Source organism: Pelmatolapia mariae, linkage group LG10_11 (assembly GCF_036321145.2).
Source record: "Pelmatolapia mariae isolate MD_Pm_ZW linkage group LG10_11, Pm_UMD_F_2, whole genome shotgun sequence".
NCBI lineage: Eukaryota > Metazoa > Chordata > Actinopteri > Cichliformes > Cichlidae > Pelmatolapia > Pelmatolapia mariae.
This window is the reverse complement of record NC_086236.1, coordinates 74855299-74870282: the sequence shown is the minus strand read 5'-3', so window position 1 is coordinate 74870282 and position 14984 is coordinate 74855299. Positions and strand designations below refer to the sequence as shown.

The 14984-nt window shown below is 46.0% G+C and overlaps 1 protein-coding gene across 2 annotated transcripts in view; it reads left to right on the top strand.

Annotated features, from left to right (window-relative positions):
- The window catches only part of LOC134636037 (atrial natriuretic peptide receptor 1-like), a 63749-nt gene that overhangs the window by 29792 nt on the left and 18973 nt on the right, over positions 1-14984 (top strand). For both annotated transcript variants that reach the window (XM_063485788.1, XM_063485789.1), the window contains exon 6: positions 14811-14905. In XM_063485788.1, coding sequence (XP_063341858.1) covers positions 14811-14905 — 95 coding nt within the window. The remainder of the gene's footprint in view (positions 1-14810; positions 14906-14984) is intronic.

Here is a 14984-nt window from a genome sequence, read left to right as displayed (position 1 = left end):
AGAGTCGCCGTGGTTTCAGGGTCCGCTGATCAACGCAAGCGCTTCATAACTCACTGCCAGGTTTGCATTTTACAGGTGTTCCCTAAACGCCTCACACACACTGCTTTGTTTTCTTGCTGGAGGTGGTGGTGACGTGGTCGTGCAGACATCTTTGAGCCGGCGGCGGCTCTAAGATGTTTTTCACATCGTGCGCTCATCGTTTCGATCTGTGAAAGAATCGCCCGGCACATCGCCGTCGCCGTGGCGAAGAGTGGTGGGGGTATCCCAGCCTGGTCTCATCCTGCTGCAGCCAGAGCTGCAGACCAGCATGTGAGTGGGACCGCCACAGGAAGGAGGAGGCCAGGTGCATTACTTACCTGCCAGCTTGCAGAGGAAGTGTGAGAGGACAGGTGACGTCCTCCCTCTCCCCGTCTGCAGTGCACCGCCATCCTGCAGGAACACGGCGGCGAGCGAGCTGACTCCACAGAGCTCATCGGCTCAGCTTCTGTGGGACGTTCTGGAAAAACCATCACAGCATCCCAGTGACCGTCAGAGGTCTGAGGGGTCTCTGTGGGTCAGGTGGAAGGCGTGAAAGGCTTCAGGGCTGTGATGTCAGAGACGCTGGTCGTGAAGCTGAGAGCTTCGTATACGACTGCGAGTCATGTGATGACGGAGACGTGAACGGCTTGCAGTCTCCCGTCCACATCAAAATGTTTCGATGAATGTCAGCGTCCCTGCTGAGATGGAGGAGGAGAGTGACCTTTGACCTTTGTGACATGTCTAAAGTGCCAAACAGCAGCCGGGTGGTTGCAGTTAGAAAACTCGTCCGACAGATGAGACCCGAGCAGACGTGGGCTGATGCCGCTCCGCCGGGTGTTGCGGTGCAGGTGTGCAAACAGCAGTCTTTCCTCAGGATCAGAAGCCAGCGCTGCTCCGGGGGAGTTGCTGATATTCAGGAGGCTTTGTGAGGCTCCTCTCTCTGATTTTTTTCTCCTGTTACTGAAACGCTCTGACCTCCTCGTCTCGCTGTCAGCCAGCCCTGGACACCTCCTAAAAATATCTTGGAAATCTAATCATGTGAAACCAGAGTCCTGCTTTCGGCCTGTCCTCCACCCGCCTGCCTCTCCTCTGCTCCGTCCTGTCCACATCCATCATGGCGAGGCCTCGTTAGCGTCACTGTGTCTGCGCTCTCGCAGACGAGACCGCTTCAGCCAACGAGGCTCCGTTTATGCACTCGTGCCTTAATGGTGTTCTCGTAAAAGCATCAAAGGTGATTTACGGTGTTGACCACAAAGTGTTGGTCATGTGACAGACCTGCAGAAACATTTGAAACTGTTCACACCCTCAATTTATTACAACAGCCAATCAGAGACAGTCTACTGCAGAGATGGTGAGCCGGGGAAATGGTCCGGCCCAGACTGTCAGCTGTTCCTAAAAAGGGCCGTCACCCACCCGACTGAAAGGATGGAGATTTGATTTGTGGATGCTGCGATCGTGTCCTGACTGGAAAAAGCAGATTCTGGATCGCTGAACGCTCTCTGGCAGACGTTATCACGTTACCCTGTGAATAAACAGTGAAGCAGACCTCCTGTGGCGTGAAATGTGACTCCTGCTAGAAGGAGGCTGGTCTCCTCCTTCCCCGAGCTGAACCTCCCCCCTGTTTCCAGGACAGCTGTCACTGAACCCCGTCTGCACGCACTCTTTATCTGAAATAAAGTGTTTATGAGCGCAGGCACCTGCAGGGCCACCACGCCGGACCCTCGTCTATGTGTCGTCTACTGCGGGCAGCTGGTGGTGAGGTTTCATGCCTCCTGTGTGATGAACCTGTTTACCTGCTTGAGGAGTGCAATGTCCTAATGAGATTTGTCAGTCTTCCTAATCTCTGATTTATAAGCCGTGAGATGAGGTGATGTGGTTACCAAGCAACAGCTTTCAGCTTCCAGGTCCAAAAACAGATGTGAACCTGCAGTATGTCAGAGACAGACCCCACATCCAGCTGTCAGGTCGCCAGAGGAACACGAACACGTAAACACACGAATGCACGAAGGCCGAGCTCAGTGCCAAAACATGATGCACTCACAGGGGGGCGGGGCCATGACATATCCATCCAGCCTTCCAAACATAAGGTCGACCCTACAACAATACATACAGAGAAAAACCCAACAACCATATGACCCCCTATGAGCAAGCACTTTGGTGACAGTGGGAAGGAAAAACTCCCTTTTAACAGGAAGAAACCTCCAGCAGAACCAGGCTCAGGGAGGGGCGGGGCCATCTGCTGTGATTGGTTGGGGTGAGGATAGACAGGATAAAGACATGCTGTGGAAGAGAGACAGAGATTAATAACAGATATGATTCAGTGCAGAGAGGTCTATTAACACATAGTGAGAGAGAAAGGTGACTGGAAAGGAAAAACTCGATGCATCATGGGAATCCCCGGCAGCCTACGTCTATTGCAGCATAACTAAGGGAGGATTCAGGGTCACCTGGTCCAGCCCTAACTATATGCTTTAGCAAAAAGGAAAGTTTGAAGCCTAATCTTAAAAGTAGAGATAGTGTCTGTCTCCTGAATCCAAACTGGAAGCTGGTTCCACAGAAGAGGGGCCTGAAAACTGAAGGCTCTGCCTCCCATTCTACTTTTAAATACTCTAGGAACAACAAGTAAGCCTGCAGTGTGAGAGCGAAGTGCTCTAATAGGGTGATACATTTATGTTATCTGGCTTCATGGATAGATAACTCTTGGTGTCATCTGCTACAGTAATTTGGCATATTCATTAAATGAACTGGTTTCTTGCTGTCCTTCTACCACCAGTCCATCTCCAGTCAGCCAACACTGTCTGCTCCACCCACTCTGATTTCCATTAAAAGTTTATGGTACAGAGTTTGAATTTATATGAAGAGTGTTGTGAAATGTTAGTTTAAAGAACAATATATCAAATACGTTTCAAGGTCTTCTTGAAAAATGGCCGTCAGCCCACTCTCACAACATTTGTTCCACACATTGAAATCTGACGGAGTGCTTGAACGTGAATATCTCGAAAGCTAAAAAAGATCAAATTCAGGGACTTTTGACAACAACTCCAGCTGCTCTCCAGAGTCCATATTTAAACACGTGTGTGTTTAATTCACATGAGTGACAGATGGTGGTTTTTTACATTCTGAGTCACATAAATTAAGAAAACTACATTTTTATTCAAATTTCATGGTCGAAGAGCAAAATCTGACAAACTGTGCCACAAACACAAACAATCAGGAGATGATCCGATTTGAATTTTAATGTTAGATTGTTTAATTTCTTGGCACTGCTCGTCTTTTACAGTGTGAAGTTTTTATTAGTGAACTGAACCTTTTCAGATTTGAAGTCGACAAAAGTCTTTGAGATGTTGATGTTCAAACATTGTCTCAACTTTCACAGTGAAAACGTGTCCGTGTCTGCAGACTCACAGCGTCCTGCGCTCCAGACGCTGTCTCGCTCCATGACGCAGGTTTCTCTGCATCTGCAGAGTCTTTGATTTGTTTGCAGCGATAGTTGTTTCTTCCAGCTTCCTGTCTGCGTGACTCTGCCGGCTCCTTCTCTCTCTTGCACACAGCAGATTATCTACCCCTGTGCACGTTCATGCTTAACGGAAGGTCACAGACCACAGCGCTCTGCAGAATGATCCGTGATGAGGCAGAATGAGCGTTACAAGAGACGGAAAAGCTGTGAATGAGACAGAAAGAAAGGGAGGGTGGCTAATAAGATCTCATCAGAGATAATCTCCATGACAAATAGGACACGAGAGGAAGGAGGCAGGCCGGCTGTGAAGACCATGAATTGGAGTGAGAAGATCAGATTACAGCTTCCTCTCTGCTGTTTCCGCTCCATTAACTAATGGACGAACACGTCGCAGCACGTTTGAACGATCGGGAATATTACAGCAGGTCTGCAGCAGATTTAATGCAGCAGCTCGCTGAGACGGCTCTCAGGAGGAAACAGCCGGAGTCAAATTTCAGGACACAGTTTATTCAGGAAAAGTTTCTAAACCTGATCTGGAAAATTCTGGATGATCCCCGAGATGGAAAGTTTGTGACATTGAGGACATACCGCCTCGTCCTCCTGTCGTCCCTGCAGATGAGCACAACGCTCAGTCTGTTTGCACAACCCACTGTCACTGTTGCACTGTTGTGTGTCTGTATGCTTCTGCTCTGTCTGGGGTTTTTTGCACACTTGCACTTTATGTGTTGATTGTCATATGTAGCACTGTGGTCTCTGTGTACGGTCCCACTGCACATGGTTGAAATGACAGTAAAGCCTCTTGACTTGATGAGGCAGCACACTGAGGCTCTGATAATCAGCAGAGACCCTGAGGTCACAGGCCAACCCGCTGCTGCTGCTGCTGCTGGAGAAATGTCTAATTAACCCACCCGAGCGATCTTCCACTTTATTTGCAGCTGCTGTGTTAAAGTCAGTTAACCCGGAGCTTTGTGCACTCAGTTACCGCCATCACTCAGCTGCACTACACCTTAGAAAGTGTCGGTGCTTCTCTGCACGCACAGTAAGAACAGAGACTGACTGAAGTTCCTGCTTTACAGAGTCAGAGCTAACCCACGCTGAGCAGCATCAGCTGAACGGGTGAAAAGGTTAGAACAACCCAGCGGTTGTAGCTCTTGGGTTGGGTTGGAGTACTGAACTGCCACGTTACCCTGGGATCCAGTCCAGGTACCCAGTTCAGCTTCACAGGTGAGATTAACCTGTCTGACACCCAGTGGACCAAGATTCACAGATGTTTCCAAAAGGCTGAGGAGGAGAATCGTCCATCCAGCTGCTAACGGGCTTCCTTTTCTTATTTTAAAAACCAGCCCCAAAAACATGTCGGTCACTGACAGCTCCCTCCTGAATGTGAGACGTGTAGCTGTCGGCGTGCTGCAGAGGATGTTGTTAGGATGCCCAATGATCTGGTTTCTCTCAGTCAGCCACACTGACACCAGCGCGTGAACAAGGGCTTGTTTAGGCCACCAGTGTTGTAGGACTCCATGTTTCACTTTAGTGAACACAGCTGGCTGATGTGAAGGTGGGTCACTGTAAGGCGGGACCTTCCAGTTTGCTGGTCGGACAAATTGGAAGCCCACAGAAGAGGAGCTGAATGAGAGAGAAGAGTTCCTGAGGTGGGAGGTAGACAGGCTCACCGGGAAAACAGTAATGTTGGTGCACTGGCTGTTGGTGTCAGACTGGATAAACCTCCGGATGTTCATGGACGGGAGCGATAACAGCTGTGAACGTGCTGCTTTGATGTCATGGAGACGGTGTTTCATCGGGATGCAAAGAACGAGGCCCAAGCGCACGCTCAGCTGTCCGCACGATCCCAAAAAGCTGCAAAGAAGTCGGTTTGTGTGCTGGAGATCACGTTCCAGCAGAAACTATTCACAGCCTCACACGTGAAACCAGTGTTCACCCTGATGCCCTGCGTTGTGTGTTGATTAGCTCGGCCGCTTCCAGGAACTCCAGCCAGCAAATCCTGGATTGGAACGCTCGAGCCAAGACTCCAGGCTGGATAAGCACTCCAGTGCTGAGCCTCGGGACAGGTGGTCCAGGTTTATGAAGTTAGGCTGCACGATGGTGTCTCGCACTCACGCCATTCAGTCACATCAGAATCATAGAAAAGGTCAACACTGATCAGAGAGGTCCATGTCCAACATTACAGCCATGTTTCCCGCTCTAGTCAGCGCTCAAGACGGCGTCATAGGAAGCACAGACACATGAAGACTACCAGTGATGTACCTGGGGTTTGGGAACGTCAGCCACATACAGCGATGAAATACTGAAACTTATTTCAACTGTGAGCTGTGAAGCAGGGATGGGTTCAGACTCTGATCGTTTATCAGCACATATCCATATTTCATATCTATAAACCAAAGCTGACACTGTGAGCCTTCATCAGAGGTGTGAGCATCACAGCAGACGTCTTTGTGTCAAAGTCACTGAGGATAAAACATGAAGCAGCTTTTCCTGTTCTGGCTTTTTATAGCAGAGAACCTTCAAAATATTCTGCAGTCGATCAAAAACTGAAGCAAACCACGAATCAACACGTGAACCTGATGCTGCTGAAGTGAAGCAGAGTCACAGAGGTTTGATTACAGACACAGCTGAGCAATCATTGAAGTCTAAATGTCTTCAGTTTGAACAGCAGAGATGAGGCTTTGCTGTCAGAGGCCGACAGACCGAGCAGAGCAGCAGAGCAGCAGAGCAGCAGAGAATAATGCAGAAGACAGAGATTTGATGGTAAACTGGTCTCTGAGTGCACTGAGGGAGAGAGCTGTGCAGGAAGTAAAACAGCCAAAGTCAGAGAGAGTTCATGACCAAGTTTCTCAAACGTGTAGTTTGAGCTTCTTTGGCTGCTGGTTCAGTCAGTTTTGGTCAGAGAGACGAAAGCTGCAGAATCTGTGAGTGTCTGTGGACGATCCACGCTCCGTGTTTCTGCTCTCATCTCCTGTTTGAGCTGATTCTGGAGTTTCTGATAAAATACATTTATATTTAAAAATCGATTCAGGGTTTAAAGAATCGAGATCGCTTTATTCAGACTAAAATAGATTTTTAAATAGATTTTTAAAACCCAGCCGTGGTGACACAGCAGTTGACTCTGTGAACAGAGCTTAAGACTTGTTCGATTCACTAAAACACAGATTTCTCTGAAGAGGTCAGGAACAAATGTCCATACAAAGCAAACCTGCTTGGAAGATGCCTCCACCCACCCACCCACCCATCCTCACGAGTGTCAGCATGATGCAGTATTCATTCAGACATCTGTCCCACAATCCTCTGCCTGTTACTTCCTTTCACACCTTCAAACTAAAGCCCTAAATGAACGAACATTTTCCTTGATTGCTGTTTCAGTCATTACAAAGCTGCTCTTATCCTGCTTGCTTCTTTTCTCCAGTACCAGTTTTCACTGGTGAATACTGTATTAGTGTTGTGTATGAAACGCTGAGTGCCCATTGACCTCCACAGTCACTGACGGTCTCAGGCAGGTGGTTCAGTTCTGTCAAATGAACTGGAAGTCGGTAAAGAGACAAAATGTTGTTGTGCGTCTGAGTGTGGAGCGCCTGAGAGCGCGGGAACAGGAAGAACATGCTGAAGGACTTTAAGATGCTGTCTGTGGGTTTAAGGAGCCTGTTTTGCTCTCAGTGTTCAATTCAATTCAATTCAATTTTATTTATATAGCGCCAAATCACAACAAAAGTCGCCTCAAGGCGCTTTATATTGTACAGTAGATAGCACAATATTAAATACAGAGAAAAACCCAACAATCATATCATATGACCCCCTATGAGCAAGCACTTTGGCGACAGTGGGAAGGAAAAACTCCCTTTTAACAGGAAGAAACCTCCGGCAGAACCAGGCTCAGGGAGGGGCGGGGCCATCTGCTGTGATTGGTTGGGGTGAAAGAAGGAAAACAGGATAAAGACATGCTGTGGAAGAGAGACAGAGATTAATAACAGATATGATTCGATGCAGAGAGGTCTATTAACACATAGTGAGTGAGAAAGGTGACTGGAAAGGAAAAACTCGATGCATCATGGGAATCCCCGGCAGCCTACATCTATTGCAGCATAACTAAGGGAGGATTCAGGGTCACCTGGTCCAGCCCTAACTATATGCTTTAGCAAAAAGGAAAGTTTGAAGCCTAATCTTGAAAGTAGAGATAGTGTCTGTCTCCCGAATCCAAACTGGAAGCTGGTTCCACAGAAGAGGGGCCTGAAAACTGAAGGCTCTGCCTCCCATTCTACTTTTAAATACTCTAGGAACAACAAGTAAGCCTGCAGAGCGAGAGCGAAGTGCTCTAATAGGGTGATATGGTACTACAAGGTCATTAAGATAAGATGGGGCCTGATTATTTAAGACCTTGTATGTGAGGAGCAGGATTTTGAATTCTGGATTTAACAGGAAGCCAATGAAGGGAAGCCAATACAGGAGAAATCTGCTCTCTCTTTCTAGTCCCTGTCAGGACTCTTGCTGCAGCATTTTGGATTAGCTGAAGACTTTTCAGCGAGTTTTTAGGACTTCCTGATAATAATGAATTACAGTAGTCCAGCCTGGAAGTAATGAAGGCATGAACTAGTTTTTCAGCGTCACTCTGAGACAGGATATTTCTAATTTTAGAGATGTTGCACAAATGGAAGAAAGCAGTCTTACATATGTGTTTAATATGTGCCTTGAAGGACATGTCCTGGTCAAAAATGACTCCAAGGTTCCTCACAGCATTACTGGAGGCCAAGGTAATGCCATCCAGAGTAAGAATCTGGTTAGATACCATATTTCTAAGATTTTCAGGGCCGAGTACAATAACCTCAGTTTGATCTGAATTAAGAAGCAGAAAGTTAGCGGCCATCCAGGTCTTTATGTCTTTAAGACATTCCTGCAGTTTAACTAATTGGTGTGTGTTACCTGGCTTCATGGATAGATAGAGCTGGGTGTCATCTGCATAGCAGTGTAAATGTATGCTATGTCTTCTAATGATGCTGCCTAAGGGAAGCATGTATAATGTAAACAGAATTGGTCCTAGCACTGAACCCTGTGGAACTCCATAATTAACCTCAGTGTGTGAAGAGGACTCTCCATTTACATGAACAAACTGGAGTCTATTAGATAGATATGATACAAAGCACTGCAGTGCAGTACCTGTAATACCTACAGCGTGCTCTAATCGCTCTAATAGGATATTATGGTCGACAGTATGGAACGCTGCACTGAGGTCTAGCAGGACAAGCACAGAGATGAGTCCACTGTCAGAGGCCATAAGAAGATCATTTGTAACCTTCACTAAAGCTGTTTCTGTGCTGTGATGAGCTCTGAAACCTGACTGAAACTCTTCAAATAAGCCATTCCTCTGCAGATGATCTGTTAGCTGTTTGACAACTACTCTTTCAAGGATGTTTGATATGAAAGGAAGGTTGGAGATTGGCCTATAATTAGCTAAGACTGCTGGGTCTAGAGATGCTTTTTAAGTAAAGGTTTAACTACAGCCAGCTTGAAGGCCTGTGGTACATAGCTGATTATTAGAGATAGGTTGATCATATTTAAGATTGAAGCATTAATTAATGGCAGGACTTCTTTAAGCAGTGTTGTAGGAATGGGGTCTAAAAGACACGTTGATGGTTTGGAGGAAGAAATTATTGAAGTTAACTCAGAAAGATCGATTGGAGAAAAAGAGTCTAACTTAACATCAATGGTACTAAAAGTAGCTGTAGATAATATTACATCTGTGGGATGATTATTGGTAATTTTTTCTCTAATGATAAAATTTTATTTGTGAAGAAGTTCATGAAGTCATTACTAGTTAACGTTAAAGGGATGGTTGGCTCAGTAGAGCTCTGACTTTTTGTCAGCCTGGCTACAGTGCTGAAGAGAAACATAGGGTTGTTCTTATTTTCTTCAATCAGTGACGAATAGTAAGATGTTCTGGCTTTGTGGAGGGCTTTCTTATAAAGCAGCAAACTATTTCTCCAGGCTAAATGATGATCCTCTAAATTTGTGACACGCCATTTCCTCTCCAGCTTACGAGTTATCTGCTTTAGGCTACGTGTTTGAGAATTATACCACGGAGTCAGGTACTTCTGATTTGAGGCCTTAGTTTTCACAGGAGCTACAGTATCCAGAGTCGTACGTAGTGAGGAGGTAAAATTATTAACAAGATAATCGACCTCTGTTGGAGTAGCGTTCAGATAGCTGCTCTGCTCTATGTTGGTACAGGGCATTGAAGATGATAACAGTGGGTGGATTATATTCTTAAACTTAGTTACAGCACTTTCAGAAAGACATCTACTGTGATAAAGTCTACTCTCCACTGCTGTGTAATCAATTATTGTAAATGTAAATGTTATCAGGAAATGATCAGACAGCAGAGGGTTTTCAGGAAACACTGTTAAATGTTCAGTTTCTATGCCATATGTTAAAACAAGATCTAGAGTGTGATTAAAGTGGTGGGTGGGTTCTTTTACATTTTGAGAGAAGCCAATTGAGTCTAATAACAGATTAAATGCCATGTTGAGGCTGTCATTTTTAGCATCTACATGGATGTTAAAATCACCCACAATAATTATTTTATCTGAGCTGAGCACTAAATCAGATAAAAAGTCTGAGAAATCAGAGAGAAACTCTGTGTAAGGCCCAGGTGGACGATAGATGATAACAAGTAAGACTGGTTTCTGAGTTTTACAGCTGGGTTGGACGAGGCTAAGCATCAGGCTTTCAAATGAATTAAAAGTCTGTCTGGGTCTTTGGTTGATTAATAGGCTGGTGTGAAAAATTGCTGCCACACCGCCCCCTCGGCCTGTGCTTCGAGGTTTCTGGTAGTTAGAATGACTTGGGGGTGTTGATTCATTTAAACTAACATAATCATCCTGCTGCAACCAGGTTTCTGTAAGGCAGAGTAAATCGATTTGTTGATCAGTTATTAAGTCATGTACTAACAGAGACTTGGAGGAGAGAGACCTAATATTTAATAATCCACATTTCACTGTTTTACTCTTTGGTTCAGATGTGGATTCTGTATTGTTCTTTCTTTGTGATTTTTTATGTTTAAGTTTTTTATTGCTGGTTTTTGGTTTGTTTTTTGTCTTTTTGGGAGCTGACACAGTCTCTATGGAGATGGGTTTTGGGGGGGGTAGCAGGAGGAGAGGAGCTGCAGAGAGGCGTGTAAGACTGCAACTCTGCTTCCTGGTCCCAACTCTGGATAGTCATATTTTGGGGGGTTTAATAAATTGGTCCATATTTCTAGAAATGAGAGCTGCTCCATCCAAAGTGGGATGGATGCCGTCTCTCCTAACAAGACCAGGTTTCCTCCAGAAGGTTTGCCAATTATCTATGAAGCCCACATCGTTTCTGGGACACCACTCAGACACACTGTTCGTAGCTACTTCCAGAATAATTATGCAGACTTGAGCTGCTCATAATTTCCTTTCAGCGAAAGGATCACTGAACACAGAGATCCTTCAGCTGCAGTGTTTCAGTGTTAAAAGCTTCATCGCTCCAGTTCAGGGCGAGTACTTCAGAGCCGAACCAGCGACGTGTCTGCTCACGTTACTTTCAGCTGGAGCCACAAATGTCTAAAGAGGCTAAAAAACGAAGGCAGCTTCTGAAAGTTGAAACGTTTTTAAGTTCAAGACTTTAAAAGTCCAGTTCTTCTTTAAACTTGTCTACAGGACGTGGATGACTGTCCCAGAGCTGTCCCATCAGACCAACCTACCAACAAGACCACGACTCACCTTAGTGCGGTGCGTCCTGAGAGCGCCACCTTTAGCTTTCACCGCTCTCTTTCTGTTGTAGAGTTGTCATAGAAACGCAGCGCCATGTTTGAGCGCCGCCTGCTCAGACTGACTATACGGCTGCAGCTTTGGACCTGGTTCAGAGTTGGACTTTGGTGTGAGACTGGAGCTGGTCGGCCTGGATGTTGTTTGTTGGCCTGACTTGGTCTGGTACTGAATGTTGATTGGTTAGATCATTGTTTATAATCGGTCTTGGACGTGGTTAATAGATATTGTTGGACATTGTTTATGAGTTATTGGCTTGTAGTTGGACTTGACTCTGTGCTGTGTTTACGATTGTCTCGGACAGTTTTCTGGCTGGTTTTTGACTGGCTGGTCACTGTTGTTGGTTTTGGCTGATGTTGGACTGGTTTAGTACTTCATACAGGGTTGGATTGTTTGGATCGGTCTGGGATTACACACTGACTGTAATCCCAGTAAAAGCCTGTAAAAGCCGGTCAAGCAGTTTTCTTATAGTTCACAGGTGAAAGCAGAAGTCTTGGATTCAGATGAGTCATTTATTATCCCATGATCTCGTAAAGACTAACCTGGTCTTCGTTGACCCTTCACACACACATGCACACCCAGACACACTAAGCAAGCACACAGCGATTCCTGGAAAGTAAGGCATGACCTTCCAGGAACACGTAAACTTACTGGGGTCAGTGTTAACAGCTGCACGCGGCTCTGTGAGCGCTGCAGGTGTGACTCATGTTGTGAGGACATAGATGTGTTTACATGGTCACATTCTGTGGTCCCGAGTTCCTCGTGGGGACAAACTCGTAAATCATTACATATTAAAGTCACGGGGAGGTTAGGGTCGGTCGAGCTGAAGTTAATGTTATATCGGATTTCCAGGAAGTGGGTGTCAGCTGATGTAAGCATGAAGACATGACTGTGTGTGTGTGTGCATGTGTGTGTGGTCCACATATATTTATGATTTTTTAATAAGCTGACATTTTAACAGCAGGAAAGCTCGCTGTCCAATCAGCACGTCTCTCTAAATGTCATCCTTGGACCGCCGCTCGCCCTCCGTGGACCCGCGCCTCATTGTTACGTGACAGCCAATCGCAGCAAAGATTATGCTTCATGAACATCACTTAGTCCATGTTTTTATTGTCTCGTTGTATCTACGCTGTAGCGTTACTTTTATTTTCTCAGCATTACTTTATTATTGCTTATTATTTATCGATCGCTTGTATTGATCTGAGCGTGCTCTGTTAAACAGTCTCAGGGGCTGCACGGCCCAGTTTAAGATAAAGAAGGATTGTTTTGAACCGTAATCATGCAAAGCTGCTCACGATGGGTGTCCTTAGCTTTATGTATCCATGAATGTGCTGTTCATGTTTTTGAGTTTTATTGGTTCTGTTTGTTTGAAATATTTCTTTGTTTTTTCCTCCTGAAAGCATCAGAAATCAAAACTTTGTCTTTTGAAGTCAGCAGATAAGAACACAAGAGACCGAAACCCTAAAAGGACCCATAAAAACTCTGTGGACAATAAAAGGATCCAATAATGATTTAAAGCAGCACTTTTATAAAACAGCACCATAAAACACGTCTCACGTGCATCACAGTGTTTGACTGGATGACACAAATCCTTATCTTATCTTTAGATCAGAGTCTGGCTCATTGTTGGACGATCCTGTCGCCTGTTTCTAAGTAACACATTCTTCCAGAGCCTGAAGGTTGGAGGAAGATCGTCGTTCCAGGAAATGGCATGAGAGCTCGCGACCTCCACGCCATCATCAGCCCACAGCCTGACCTCTGCACTCCACCACAATCCAATTTAAAGCTCAGCACAAAAACCCTCCGGAGGCTCTCGGCAGATGCGTTTGTTCGCTCTGAGCTCCAAACGCTCGAGTGCTGAAGGGAGGGCGGGGTTACACCCAGGGTTTACGGGCGTGTGATCGATGAGCGCCATCGTTTCCCTGCGTGGCTTTTGCACATACAGGAGCTAAGGTGTAGGTGTGGCAGCTGTTGTGGCTTTAACCCTGTGAGTTCAAAGGTCGGGGTCATGACCCCCGAACCCGCTCCATGGCTTCTCAGTCTGATGTAAATTAAAAAAAAAATCTTCTAACAAATTGTAGTTGGTGTTTCTCAGCTTCTGTGATAATGTTCACGTCTGAGTGTGGGTCCCCTCCGCCCCCGCGTCCTGGAGTATCAGCCGAGACGTCATGGAGACGATGGAGAGCCTCACGGTCGTGTGTGTGTGTGTCATTTACCTCTGTTTTAATCCCTTTGATCTGTTGCTTCCTCCATGCTCGACCTCTACAACCAATCAGCTCCCTCCTAAACTCTAATGGCTTTGTTTCTATGGCGATGGCTCATCTGGGTGGTTAGCGCCACTCAGCCCCTCTTCAGCGTGCACACTCACTCTCCTCCTGCTGATTGTCTGTAATTAACTTCTCCTGTCTGTGACTGTTTTCAGCCGTCCGTGGCGGCGGATGCACGACCTCCTCTCTCCTCAGTCTTTGCTTCCTGTTGTGTTTCCTGCTGTCACATGTTGGATTTTGGGGGTTTTGTCATTGAGGGAGAGATCGTTCTTATGAACTCGTCCACCTCTGCGCTCTGTTCTCCAGCTGAACATCGATGACCTCACACGTGTTAATAAGACCATTTTATCAGGTAACCTGTACCTGCCTGTTGGGCCATCCTGCTGCCAGCTGTGGCAGTTCTGGAAGCTGAAACCTGAGAAGTTTGAAACATCTGTTATTAGTCCAGTTATTAACACTAATAAAAATAATAATGATAATAATATATATGTTACTCGGTGCTGTCGTCTGCACATGGAGGCCTGCTGCTCGAGCTTTCTCTGTTTGACACGTCAGATCAGTTTATTATTGTTATCAGTGATGGAGCTGATCTCAGGCCGCAGGGTGTCGGTCATCTCTGCAGCTGTCGGGCGTTTCATTTGGATCTCTGACTTTTAGGTTTTTCCCTCCTGCAGCTGGGACCGTTCAGAGGTTCTGGTCTGTTCCACTTCGCTTTCATCTGTCAGTTTAGACTCCTAGCATAAAAAAACAGAACCTTCACTGACGGACGAGCTTCTTCTTCCTGTCCATCAGTTGTTAACTTAATTGATTCCACGCCTGGGTTTGCTTTTTTCTTCATCACTAACACCCCAGGAAAAGCAGCTGAAGAGAGAAGCCTATCAGGGGGTCGGACCATTTGTAGTTTTTAGTCTGTAGTTTGTAGTTAGTGTCAGATTTATGCTTAAAAGATGAAAGTTTTCATGAAGGATGATCTGAGTGTTTATTTATTGATGACGGCTGCTCAGACGCTGGTTAAAAAACAATGATGAAGGTGATGGTGTTGGTTGTTATGAAGGTGATGGTGTTGATAGTGTTGGTGGTGTTGATGGTGGTGAAATAAAATTCCCTAAGGCGGTGCAGCAGGTGGATGGTGGTGTGAGATGCACTCAGGTTTATTAGGAGGAAATGATGTGAATCATGTGAAACTCTTGAAGTCGTTCTTCCATCGTTTCACCGCGAGCAGCTTTAACCTTCAGACGAGGAGACGCTTCACCTGTGTACCTGTGTGCTTCTCCTCAGGTGTGACAGGGCTGCTCCACCTGGATGAGAGTGGGGACCGAGAGACCGACTTTGCTCTGTGGGACATTGTAGACACCAACAGCACCTCCTTCCAGGTGAACACACTAAACACAGACACAACAGAAACATGCTGGTTGTGTCCTCACAGGCTCCGACTCAGCGCTGAGCGTTTTT